The following is a 13,880-nucleotide window of genomic DNA, read 5'->3' on the forward strand; positions in this document are numbered from 1 at the left end:
GAAGATCCCACATGCCATGGAGCAACTAAGCCCGTGCACCACAACTACTGAGCCTGCACTCTAGAGCCGACGAGCCACAACTACTGAGCCCACATGCTGCAACTACTGAAGCCCACGGGCCTAGAGCCCGTGCTCCACAACAAGAGAAGCCACCGCAATGAGAAGCCCGCGCACCGCAACAAAGAATAGCCCCCACTCGCCGCAACTAGAGGAAACCCGCCTGCAGCAATGAAGACCCAACACAGCCAAAAATTAAATAAATAAATTTTAAAAAATTAAAAAAGAAAAGAAAACCATCAGCCCTGACTCTCCCCACAACTTTTTTTCACTTCTTGCTGGGTTCTTCTTTCTGAGTAGATGTGTTTATATAAACACAGATATACAAGTATAGATATATTACTGTGAAATGAAATGGTGAAACAGAAGAGCTTATTTTTATAAACCAAGGAACGTCCATGCACACGCACCCGCATGCGCACGATCTTAAAACGGACCAACCGAAGAGCAGTTTACTCCACAGCATGAGGCATTCCACGTGTAAAATTAGCGCAGGAAGCGCGTGGCGCGAGCCCGTGGGCTGATGGGGCGGCTCTGAGTGCTCCCTAATGATGACCTACCGGGGGCTGCGTGGAGCTGATTAATCTCTGCACTGACCACAGCGGTCATTTGTTGGAATAGACCCTCTCCCTTCCCCTCACTGCTCCATCCACACCTTAAGTGACTACAATACCCCCAAGACCATGAGCTCCTCCAGGAAGTTGCCAGCATTAAATCACTTATTTGCAAGGGGATTTGTGACTGATAAATTGAACAGATTGTCATTTGGACAAATGTCCATTTTATCTTACTAATTTGACTAAGGATTTTTAAAGGCAAAGCCCATCAAACATTAGATAAGCATTTTAAGTTAATGGACCACAGAGTCCTATTTCTCCACAAACCCAGGAGTCATCATCTTATGTCCTATTTTTACAGCAACATCAATTATTAATATGTATATTTTTGCTGACAGAGGACCTTGCTATAAACTTAGGTTTCGTTAACCAGTTCTGGGTCATTAACTGTGGAAAGCTTGTAAATATAATGGTTTATTCACGTGGGAAGCCTTCATTAAGATGCATTATTCTACAGCTGATGTATTTCCGTATATAGTATATTATTGTGTTCTCTATTTCCCTTTAATATTCGTAATTTATTTTTCAATGAGTTGCTGTCTATGCGGTGAGTTAACAAATTTGAATGCCGTATGAACAAAGTTGCTAAACAGGAAAAAGATGTTGTAGCCCAAAGGAAAAGCTACTCATTAACATAAGAATCTACATATATTATAACCTTTAAATTCAAAAGCAACTAGCGAAAGAAGCTACAAATGACCCCAAATGTATTTTTGTCAGAGAAAGTCTATCTCAAGCAACACGCATGAATACACACATATTAACAGCCCAGCGTGGTGTAATAGGAGAAACACAGACCCGGAGGAATCCAGAAACCTTATTGCCAGCTTCTTCATTCACATAGGATGGCTTGGGAGAGTCATTAAGTGATGGACCTCAGTCCCCATCTGTTCAATGGGATAATCAGGTCCTTACTTCTGTCTCAAAAGATGGATGTAACATCAGTAAAGAAATGTAGAGAAAGAAGGTGTGGGACAGAGTGCCATGCCAATTACAGAAAATCTGATGAGCGCTGGGAGACTTCTGTTTCACTCGTAGACCATGGACGTGTTATGAAGTTGGCTGAACACTGTGTAGAGCTTTGCCAGGACACCAGTCAGAGTTGCCTGCTCATTAATTCACTTTTAGGGATTCAAAGGGGAAAAGGCCCAGCTCAAATATAGTTTGTATGTGTGAATCTATGAAAAAAATATGCTATGATTTACCATAAGAACAATGTAGTGGGGGGGATTTCATATGATTCACTGATAAAAAATCATAATATTAAAGCAAGACTTCAAGACAATTTAACACATTCATCAGAGACAAAGAAATTTGGGTCAATTGTAGCAGAGATGCATTTGAACATCTTCACGAAAACAATGGACTTTAGGGTAGTCATTGGAGAGATCAGATAAAAATCTCTGTGTTAGTTATAAACTTCTATTTCATAACACTAGGAATGTAAGACATTTCCTGAAAAATATGAGAATTGGATACTTCTTTAAATGATTAAATAAAGGGATTTCTTATCTCTTTATTTTGACACCAAGTAGATAATATAAAGTCATGGCTTTGAGCACTTACATCTTGAGTCAATTTAGATCACTGGCTTTTAACATTGTTCTTTAAAATGATTCTCTAATTCTTATTCTAGATCCACGTTCAAAGTCATTTTAGGGGTTTTTCCCTATCAAGAGTTGTACATTCTCACGTCCTCATTATACTAAACTTAGACAGTTTGCTTAGTTTGTTACACATTCTAATACATATTTTTATCAAGTATTATATGTGTGATTTTCTTTTCATTTTTTCCCCCCTGGCTTTATATCGTTAAGTGGATGCTGTATTCTGACAGCATCTCAATTGTGGATTCAAGTAGAGAAATCACAAACCAAAACAATGGTCACATTCCCACCAACAGTGCAAGAGGGTTCCCTTTTCTCCACACCCTCTCCAGCATTTGTTGTTTGTAGATTTTCTGATGATGCCCATTCTAACCGGTGTGAGGTGATACCTCATTGTAGTTTTGATTTGCATTTCTCTAATAATTAGTGATGTTGAGCAGCTTTTCATGTGCTTCTTGGCCATCTGTATGTCTTCTTTGGAGAAAAGTCTATTTAGGTCTTCTACCCCTGTTTTGATTGGGTGGGTTGTTTGTTTTTTTAATATTGAGCTGCATGAGCTGTTTATATATTTTGGAGATTAATCCTTTGTCCATTGATTCGTTTGCAAATATTTTCTCCCATTCTGAGGGTTGTCTTTTTGTCTTGTTTATAGTTTCCTTTGCTGTGCAAAAGCTTATAAGTTTCATTAGGTCCCATTTGTATATTTTTGTTTTTATTTCCATTACTTTAGGAGGTGGGTCAAAAAAGATCTTGCTGTGAATCATGTCAAAGAGTGTTCTTCCTATGCTTTCCTCTAAGAGTTTTATAGTGTCTCGTCTTATATTTAGGTCTTTAATCCATTTTGAGTTTATTTTTGTGTGTGGTGTTAGGGAGTGTTCTAATTTCATTTTTTTACATGCAGCTGTCCAATTTTCCCAGCACCACTTGTTGAAGAGACTGTGTTTTCTCCATTGTATATCCTTGCCTCCTTCGTCATAGATTAGTTGACCATAGGTCATAAATCAAGCCTTAGGAAATTGAAATTGTATCTAGCATCTTTTCCAACACAACGCTATGAAATTAGAAATAAATTACAGGGGAAAAAATGTAAAAAACACAAACACATGGAGACTAAACAATACATTACTAAATAACCAAGAGATCACTGAAGAAATCAGAGAGGAAATCAAAAAATACCTAGAGACAAATGACAACAAAAACACAACAATACAAAACCTATGGGATGCAGCAAAAGCAGTTCTAAGACGGAAGTTTATAGCAATACAATCCTACTTTAAGAAACAAGAAAAATCTCAAATAAACAATCTAACCTTACACCTAAAGGAACTAGAGAAAGAAGAACAAACAAAACCCAAAGTTAGTAGAAGAAAAGAAATCATAAAGATCAGAGCAGAAATGAATAGAAACAAAGAAAACAATAGCAAAGATCAATAAAACTAAAAGCTGGTTCTTTGAGAAGATAAACAAAATTGATAAACCATTAGCCAGACTCATCAAGAAAAAAAGGGAGAAGTCTCAAAAATCAGTAGAATTAGAAATGAAAAAGGAGAAGTAACAACTGACACTGCAGAAATACAAAGGCTCATGAGAGATTACTACAAGCAACTATGTGCCAATAAAATGGACAACCTGGAAGAAATGGACAAATTCTTAGAAAAGCATAACCTTCTGAGACTGAACTAGGAAGAAATAGAAAATATAAACAGACCAATCACAAGCACTGAAATTGAGACTGATTAAAAATCTTCCAGCAAACAAAAGTCCAGGACCAGATGGCATCACAGGTGAATTCTATCAAACATTTAGAGAAGAGCTAACACCCATCCTTCTCAAACTCTTCCAAAAAATTGCAGAGGAAGGAACAGTGCCAAACTCATTCTACAAGGCCACCATCACCCTGATACCAAAACCAGACAAAGATACTACAAAAAAAGAAAATCACGGACCGATATCACTGATGAACATAGATGCAAAAATCCTCAACAAAATACTAGCAAACAGAGTCCAGCAACACATTAAAAGGATCATACACCATGATCAAGTGGGGTTTATCCCAGGGATGCAAGGATTCTTCAATATATGCAAATCAGTCAATGTGATACCCCATATTAACAAATTGAAGAATAAAACCATATGATCATCTCAACAGATACAGAAAAAGCTTTTGACAAAATTCAACACCCATTTATGATAAAAACTCTCCAGAAAGTGGGCATAGAGGGAACCTACGTCAACATAATAAAGGCCATATGTGACAAACTCACTCTCAGTGGTGAGCAAACATCATTCTCAGTGGTGAAAAACTGAAAGCATTTCCTCTAAGGTCAGGAATAAGACAAGGATGTCCACTCTCACCACTATTATTTAACATAGTTTTGGAAGTCCTAGCCATGGCAATCAGAGAAGATGAAGAAATAAAAGGAATACTTGGAAAAGAAGAAGTAAAACTGTCACTGTTTGCAGATGACATGATACTATACATAGAGAATCCTAAAGATGCCACCAGAAAACTACTAGAGCTAATCAATTAATTTGTTAATGTCGCAGGATACAAAATTAATGCACAGAAATCTCTTGCATTCCTATACACTAACAACGAAAGATCAGAAAGAGAGATTAAGGAAACAGTCCCTCTTCTTTTTCTTTATCTTCATCATTTTAGGCTTTGCAGGCCACATGGTCCCTGTCCCAACTATTCAGTGTGGCCGTTATAGTGTGTAAGCCACCATAGACAGCATGTACATGAATGGGCATGGCTGCATTCCAATAAAACTTTACTTACGAAAATAAGCAGTGGGCCAGGTTTGACTCGTGTGCTATAGGTTACCAAACCTTTTTCTAGAGCAGTTAGTTTTTCCTCAAACCTGGATATTATCAGAATCACTTGAAGACTTTCCCAAACTACTAGTTTCTTGCTTCTTCCTCACCCCCAGGATGGAACTGGGAATCCATATTTTTTTTTTACTGCTTTTCAGAATTTTGAGGAAAAACATGAACTTGGAAAAAAAACCTCACTGGTATATTTGAAGATGTGTTGCATCTAAAATAATTTCCCTGAACAAAGTGACTACTAAAAACAAGAAAGGAGCAAATATAAAATAAGAAGGAATTTTGGGAAGATAAGAGCATGCTCTAAAAAGCAAAACAATAATAACCCCTCTAAAATTCTAAATAAATCCAAATAATAAATGGACATAACTGAAAGCCAAATTAATTGTGAAAGGTAAAGATAGAGAAATCTTCTGTGACATAGTGCGAGCAAGTAAAGGAGAGATGGAAAATACAAGAGAAAAGGCCAGATCAATCTGGCGCTCTGCCATTTATGTAATATTTGTTGCAGGGAGAAAAATGGAGAAAAAGAAATAATAGAAGGAAAATTTACAGAGGAGAAGACATAATTCTTTATATTGAAAGGACCCACTAAATGGAGAATGTGATGAATGAAGAAATGCTCACACCTAGATTCATTTTGATAAACTTTGAAAAGACGAAGTGTAAAGCATCATAAGAGCAGAATAGCTTTACCTACAAAGGAACAATCATCAAATTTCCAACAAGCTGGTCGCTGGCAGCTCTGCCCATTAGAAGAAGTGTCCTCCAGGGTAGCTACTAAGCTGCCGTTCAAGTGGGAAGGGCCAAGTGAGGACATTTTAGAAATGCAGGTACTTAGAATATTTGTGGCTGACCATATCCAGTCTGAAAGTTACACTCAAGGACATGCTTCACAACCTACATGTCCATCGACAGATGAATGGTTAAAGAAGATGTGCCACATATACACGATGGACTATTACTCAGCCAGAAAAAGGAATGAAATTGTGTCATTTGCAGAGATGTGGATGGACCTAGAAACTGTCCTACAGAGTGAAGTAAGTCAGAAAGAGAAAAAACAAATACCATATGCTAACACATATATATGGAATCTAAAAAAACGGTGCTGATGAACCTAGTGGCAGGGCAGGAATAAAGATGCAGATATAGAGAACGGACTTGAGGACATGGGGCGGGGGAAGGGAAAGCTGGAATAAAGTGAGAGAGTAGCATGGACATGTATACACTACCAAACATAAGGTAGATAGCTAGTGGGAAGCAGCCGCATAGCACAGGGAGATCAGCTCGGTGCTTTGTGACCGCCTGGAGGGGTGGGATGGGGAGGGTGGGAGGGAGGGAGACGCAAGAGGGAAGAGATATGGGAACATATGTATATGTATAACTGATTCACTTTGTTATAAAGCAGAAACTAACACACCATTGTAAAGCAACTATACTCCAATAAAGATGTAAAAAAAAAAATAAAGAGAGAGAACAGTGAGACCAATAGCTCCCTCCCTCTGCTTGGCTCTAGCAGCCACACTTACACCTCTTCAGGAGCAGATGGGAGGATCTCTGTCTGCAGAAACCAGCTCAAAAGAAAGACATTTGGGTACTGATACTCAGATACCTCCAATAAAGCAGCTCTGACCTCACCAGTCAGCAACTCCCCTACACAGGTTCCAAACAGCTCTGGGAGCCTCCCTCCTAAATAAGCGTGAACCACAAAGGGTCACCAGTCACTTAGGAAAGACAGAGGCCCAACAGAAAAGAAACTGGAAGAAAAAAAAGAGCGGTAAAGTAAAACATAAAAAACAAAATTCTAAAAGTAATAACCTTATGGAAATAAAATAGGATTATCGAATCCAGAAATTAGAACAAAATTCCCCCAAACAGGAGAATCAAAGAACAGTTGAAGTGCTGCTGAAGAGTTCAACTATAATAATAGAGACTTCCAAAAATAAAGTTGAAAGAAAAAATTAAGAAAATCTCCTAGAAAATAGCAAAATGACAAAGAGATGGATGAGGGATACGTGTAAAGAAAATTGCAGGAGTTCTGAGAAGAAAAGAACTAAGAAAACAGAGGAAGGAAATTGTAAAGGAAGAGGAACCAAAAAAATCCTTGTAACAAAAAGATATGTATTTTCAGATTTAAAATGGTCCCTGGCTTTAGTTAGGTTGTATCCATACCTTGGCTATTGTGAATAATGCTGCAGTGAACAGGGGGGTGCAGATATCTTTTTAAGATCTTGATTTCATTTCCTTTGGATATATACCCAGAAGTGGGATTGCTGGATCATATGGTAGTTCTATTTTTAGTTTCTTGAGGAGCGTCCATAGTGTTTTCTGTAGTGCCTGCACCAGTTTACATTCCCACCGACAGTGTACAAGGGTTTCGATTTCTCCACATCCATGCCCAACACTTGTCACCTTTTCTCTACTTGATACTAGCCATCCTTTGCTGAATCAGACTATAGTTTTTGGATTCTGGAAGAATATTTCCTCAGTTTTGGGCGCTATGCACAGTGTAGGTGACACAGACACGACACACTTTTATGTTTATCTGCATTATTATTTTCTCTACCACTTTATTATTATTATACAATCAAATCACAATAGTAAATCAAGCCCTCATTTGTAGCATTTGCTAATTTCGACGGTGTAAGTATTCCTACAGCCAACTGCAAGCTGCTAACCTGAATGAACACAGGAAGGTACGCACAGAAGTGACAGCATTATTACAGTATTTTCACCTTAGAGATACAACAGACATAATGACATCAAGAGCATAGATGACAATAAAATCCAGTAAAAATAATTATGAAGCAGTGAGTTTTTGGTATCGGTAACTTGCGTTGTTAACATAATTTAATCCTAAATTATATAATTTAGCATTTAAAAATAACTGTGCCTCACAACAAGCTTGCAAAGTTTCTGAAAATCTCTCAACTGGATCTCATGAGTCATTACAGGCTGGCCCCAGCACACCACTGAATTTGTCCTTAATTTGCTAACTTACCTGGGCTGAATCTCTGAACTCCTTAGAGCTCAGGATCTTTAGCTCATACCTATGATTCCCATGTGTGTTCTTCTTCTCCAAGTCCCTTTTAGTTCTTTCCATCCCAACCCACAAGGTAGCACTTTTATAGATCATTTGACATGGTTCCCTCTTGTGACGGACATTACTCTTATCCCGCCAACCTCATTTCTTGAGCGGTTCTAAAGAACAGGTATTATGTCTCAAAGTGACTTTGTATTTTCGGTGACCACAGCCCTCCACATGTTGCTGGACCGGTGCTGAGCATTTGGTGGGCGTTCTACAGCTAGACGTTGTTGCCTTTCTGATCAGCAGATGTGGAGAGAGAACATTCTGACAATAAGATGTAATAGCGTGAATGTCTGGAGTCAGCTGAGAATTTCCTGCTCTGGAGGGTCTTCAACAATACAGGGGATGTTTTCAGAGTTGGTGTCATTTTTCTTGAAATCAGAACACCCAAACTCTTTTCATCAATTCTCGCTTCATTTACTTTCTAATGCTGTATTCTTTCCTCTCCCACTCACCAAGAAGATTTAGAAAACTTTACCTTCTGTAACTTGAATGATTTTTTGAATGATTTACCGAATAAGCATTTTTTAAGCTAATTACCAGTTTCTGGGAAATAGTACAGAGTGATCCCATACTTCCTCCCCATGGTTGTGAATTACTCCTTCAAGCCCTCCTGCAAGATCTGATTCTGTTGTCCTGTTTGTATTTCTTAATGGGTCTTTGGTAGAACACCATTGAAGATACTGACATATTTCATTATTGTCTAAAATTTTTCACCGCTCTGTAACCTTTATGATCTCAAACCTTTGGGCTTATATTTTCAGAACCCGCCTCCTTTGTTTAATGAAGTCAGTGCTGCATTAATCCAGGCTGACAGGGTGACCCACCTGCGGGATGAGGTACAGTTAAAGCATGAGGAGGAATACAGAGATGCCTTGGTTACAATCAAGGATGACTTGAAACTAATAGAAGGTCCCGACATCAAGGAGAACCTCCAAGATGAGATCCGGCGTTGGTTCATCGAATGCAGGTGAGTGTAGGACATCTATCCTGACAGTCGCTTCTGTGGTGGTTGACATTCTTGTGTGTTTTTAAGCACAGAAACATGTTGATATAGATTCATGTGGTTTTCTGGCTTCATTTTAGAAAAGTAGAATGTGAAGGCTAAGAATTTAGGAACTAATTCTTTTTTTAATGAAATTGCTTTTGTTCCTGGTTTTAAATACAGTCTATATAATACCTCTATAGCCACATGAAATTGAACGTCATGGGTGGATGACACAGCCCCAAGATGGTAAGCCTTCACAGGCCAGGTCTGTCTGAAATCCGAGGGGTCCGGCCACAAGCAATCCATGCTGCCCTTCCTTCTGGGATTTGACCCTAATTGTATGAGGCTCCACAGTCTCAGTCATGCTCCTTCTCTGTCATAATCCCTTGAAGCAGCTGCTGACTCTGCGACCTGATGCCTGGCCCCCAGGCCTCCCGTGAAATGATGGGAAGGTAGCAGTTCTGGGGACAAGGCCTTATGTATATTAAGACCTTCTTGTATTAAGGGTCTGCCTATATTAAGGGTCTTCTTTAATGCTCTTAAGTGAAATGTTAAGCAATTTAAAGCTTGTTTTCAAAAGGTGGTGTTTGTTTACAAAAGATGTGCTCCTTTATTAGAGAAGTACAGTAGAACAAGCACTTAAAGAACACAGTACAAGTTTCCACACAGTAGAACAAACGCTTTGTAGGCAACCCAGTTGGAGCAGCTTTAAAATCTGTTTCAAGGGCTTCCCTGGTGGCGCAGTGGTTGAGAGTCTGCCTGCCGATGCAGGGGATACGGGTTCCTTCCCCTGTCCGGGAAGATCCCACATGCCACTGAGCGGCTGGGCCCGTGAGCCATGGCCGCTGAGCCTGCGCGTCCGGAGCCTGTGCTCCGCAACGGGAGAGGCCACAACAGTGAGAGGCCCGCGTACCGCAAAAAAAAATCTATTTCAAGAGGGGAAGGAAAGAGAGCAGATTGTGTGATCAGTCCCAGGGCCATGGAAGCAGACTCGCCACCTGTTTTCTTTGGTGGGTATTGTGCTGTACCATATTAGGTTCAGAGACACTCAGATTCCAACTTTGATGAGCTCGTCAAGACCAGGGAATTTAACTTGTTGGCAATAGAAAACCAAACTCCTTCTCAAAACATTACATTAAAAGATGTTTATGTCTGTGGTAGGCAGCCTCCCAGATGGCCTCTGCTGACCCCACCTCTTCCTCTGGTAATGTCCTCCCTTTGAGTGTGATGTAGACCTAGAACTTCACTTCTAAAGAAAAATATATGGGGAACTTCCCTGGTGGACCCGTGGTTAAGACTCTGCGCTTCCACTGCAGGGGGCACAGGTTCAGTCCCTGGTCGGGGAACTAAGATCCCACATGCTGTGCAGTGCAACCAAAAAAAAAAAAAGAATAAAAAGAACATGGCAGGGGACTTCCCTGGTAGTCCAGTGGTAAAGAATCCACCTTACAATGCAGGGGACGCGAGTTCGATCCCTGGGCAGGGAACTAAGATGCCACATGCCGTGGGGCAACTAAGCACGCATGCCACAACTAATGAGATCACGTGCCTCAACTATAGAGCCCACGCACCCTGGAGCCCTCGCGCCACAACTAGAGAAGAGAAAACCCGCACACCACAACTAGAGAGAAGCCCAAGCACTGCAATGAAAGATCCCTTGTGCTTCAATGAAGATCTTGCGTGCCACAACTAAGACCCGACAGAGCAAAAAATAAATTAAATAAATAAATCTTAAGAAAACAAATATGGCAAAAGCGGTGGGGTGGCACTGCCGTCTTGCTTGCCTCTCGCCCCCCTCACTTGCTTTCACCCCTGGCTCTGAGAGGGATCAGCTGCTGCCCAGCAGAGGGGCCCCATGTAAGGAATGGAGGGAGGTTTCTGGTGACAGCCAGCAAGCAACTTGGGCCTCCTTCCAGCCTGAGAAGAGCTGAATCTTGTCCACAGCCACACGCGTGAACTGGAAGGGCATTCTCCCCAAGGCGAGCCTTCAGATGAGGCTGCAGCCCCAGCCAGCACTGTTTGCAGCCTCGTGGGAGACCCCGAGGCAGAGATACCCACCTGAGCCACATCTAGTTCCCTACCTACAGAAACAGTGACACAATAAACATGTGTGGTTTCGGTCACTAAGTGTTGGGGTGACTTAGCATGCAGCAACAGATGTCTAACGTACATCAATTATTTTACAATGATTCAGAAAAACTTGAACAATCATAAGCTTCTCTTGTGTTAATTCTGTATGGGATTCTAACATGCTATCTCCTCAATGATACTTAAATTTTATAACAAAGTTTCTTCAGGAATGTTTGATATAACAGTTACATGCTTTTGATTGGGGAGTTCTGTCCTTTATTATATAAATAGGGCTTTCAAATAGTTATGGTTTTTTTTTTTTTTTTCTTGCGGTACACGGGCCTCTCACTGTTGTGGCCTCTCCCGTTGCGCAGCACAGGCTCCGGACACGCAGGCCCAGCAGCCATGGCTCACGGGCCCAGCCACTCCGCGGCATGTGGGATCCTCCCGGACCGGGGCACGAACCTGCGTCCCCTGCATCGTCAGGCGGACTCTCAACCACTGCGCCACCAGGGAAGCCCATAGTTATGGTTTTTTAAAATTCAAAATCGATTAATTTTGTGAGCTTTTCTCTTTATATTGTATTTATCAGGGATATTTTATTGCCAAACGGGATATTTTAAATGAAAGGAATATTTTAAAATGAGAAATTTGACACTGTATTAATTCTGTACTGATAACTGATAATAATAAAGAGATAGAGAAAAGATGCTGATAGGGAGGGAGACATTTATATATGCATATATCCCCTCTTCACTTTATCAGCTTCCTCCTTACTTTTTTTTTTTTTTTTTTTTGCGGTACGCGGGCCTCTCACTGTTGTGGCCTCTCCCGTTGCGGAGCACAGGCTCCAGACGCACAGGCTCAGCAGCCTTGGCTCACGGGCCCAGCCGCTCCACGGCACGTGGGATCTTCCCGGACCAGAACACGAACCCGTGTCCCCTGCATCGGCAGGCGGACTCTCAACCACTGTGCCACCAGGGAAGCCCCCTCCTTACTTTTAATTCTGGTGATGGCTTCATGGAGACATAAGATATACATATACATGTGTGTGTGTGTGTGTGTGTATGTGTATATATACATATATATATATATATAGGCAGATAGATAGATATCTCAAACTTATCAGATTGTACACTTGAATATGAACAGTTTATTATATATTACACATCCATAAAGCTGTTAGAAATAGATCAAAGATATATCAACAAAGATGTTAGTGTTTCAGTTTTTTAAAATAGCATGTTTTTTTGTTATTCAAACACCAAAACCCAGTATTCCAATCACTAGCCTTGTTCTCAGACTACCCCGCTACCCCCCTGCCAAACTCCCACTCACAGTATAAGAAAAACTTCATCGGTAACAATTGTAGGTAACAATCTCTTCTGGCTTAAATAGCCTCTTGAAGGTTGACTGTCTATTTTGAGTAAATGTGCAGTCACTTCAGATGCCTCCCTGTCACGAATGTCCCTGTTTTTCTTCCCTTTGTGGCAGCTGACTGCAAAGGGAAGTTACCAACCTTCACAGCATCGGCTGGGGGCCAGCAGAGTGAACAGCATCTGGGCTCGGGCTATGTCAGCGCCCTGGCTGGTTTCCACAGGCGGGTGGTGTAGCCATCTGGTCCACGAGGAGAGACCAGTCCACCTGGTCTTTGGGGACCTCCTCCTGTGGCCTGTGGTTTCTGCCACGTGCCCTCATTCACTGGACAGCTGCGATTCAGGCCTCTCACTTCCTGAACAGGCTTCATCCCGCTGGATGCTGGTTCCTTCAGGACACCCACACTCCCCAGGAGCGTACAGGGTGCCCTTCTCAGGCCTTGGGGGACGGGCGGGATCTCTCAGACCTTCCACCAGCAGGTCCCCTCCTCCTGGCTCCGTCCAACCCCATCATATGCTGCACACCCAGGAAGACAAGCACTGCCCAGATGGTCCCTGATGCTCTTCAGCCACTCCACGGTCTCTGCTGGGATCTCAGCACTCATCTCCTCCTTGGCTGAGTCCCCTGGAGGATGGGGCCCAAGACGCAGATGGTGTCCCCACTTGTCCACCTTCTCCTCCCTTCCCCCACCACTCTGCCTCACCAACTTCTTGTTCAAATCCATCCTCTGTATGAAACCCTCCCTGAGTGCTTCCCTACAGTTCCTCTCCATCTCCTCCTCGAGCTCTGCCCGCATCTTCCCCTTCCCGCTCCAGGCGATCTGCATAATCACAGAAACTGGAGCCTTGCTTCCTGAGAAATAGCTGTGCAGCCTTGGGCAAGTCGCTTAACCTCTCTGTGCTGTCAGTCTCCTCATCTGTGATACGAGAACAAGACTCAAACCTATTTTGTGGGGTTGTTAAGATACGGGAGACTTCGACCCCAGTATGCAGACCATTATTATTCCTACCGTATTGTACACATCTGCTCATTCATGTGCCCCTCCCCCAGATAAATGGCCAGCCCTGTGAGGACAGTGCCTCGTGCTGAGGAGAGAGTGGTGGATACAGTCCCCATCCAAGCAGTGGGTAGTGCAAGCCAGCAGTATTGCCCTTTTCCTTTCTTATCTAATTACATAATTGTGTCTGGAGGAAATATACTCAGGATGATTTTGTGCAATCATGGAACTTTAAGTAGAAAGGCATTGT

The 13,880-nt window shown here is 41.7% G+C and overlaps 1 protein-coding gene across 3 annotated transcripts in view; it reads left to right on the forward strand.

Moving 5' to 3' along the window:
- IQCA1 (IQ motif containing with AAA domain 1) overlaps window positions 1-13,880 on the forward strand; it is a 197,176-nt gene that overhangs the window by 29,493 nt on the left and 153,803 nt on the right. For all 3 annotated transcript variants that reach the window (XM_060301667.1, XM_030864755.2, XM_060301668.1), the window contains exon 6: window positions 8,963-9,168. In XM_060301667.1, coding sequence (XP_060157650.1) covers window positions 8,963-9,168 — 206 coding nt within the window. The remainder of the gene's footprint in view (window positions 1-8,962; window positions 9,169-13,880) is intronic.

The sequence above is a fragment of the Globicephala melas genome, chromosome 7, assembly GCF_963455315.2.
Source record: "Globicephala melas chromosome 7, mGloMel1.2, whole genome shotgun sequence".
NCBI classification, from domain to species: Eukaryota; Metazoa; Chordata; class Mammalia; order Artiodactyla; family Delphinidae; genus Globicephala; species Globicephala melas.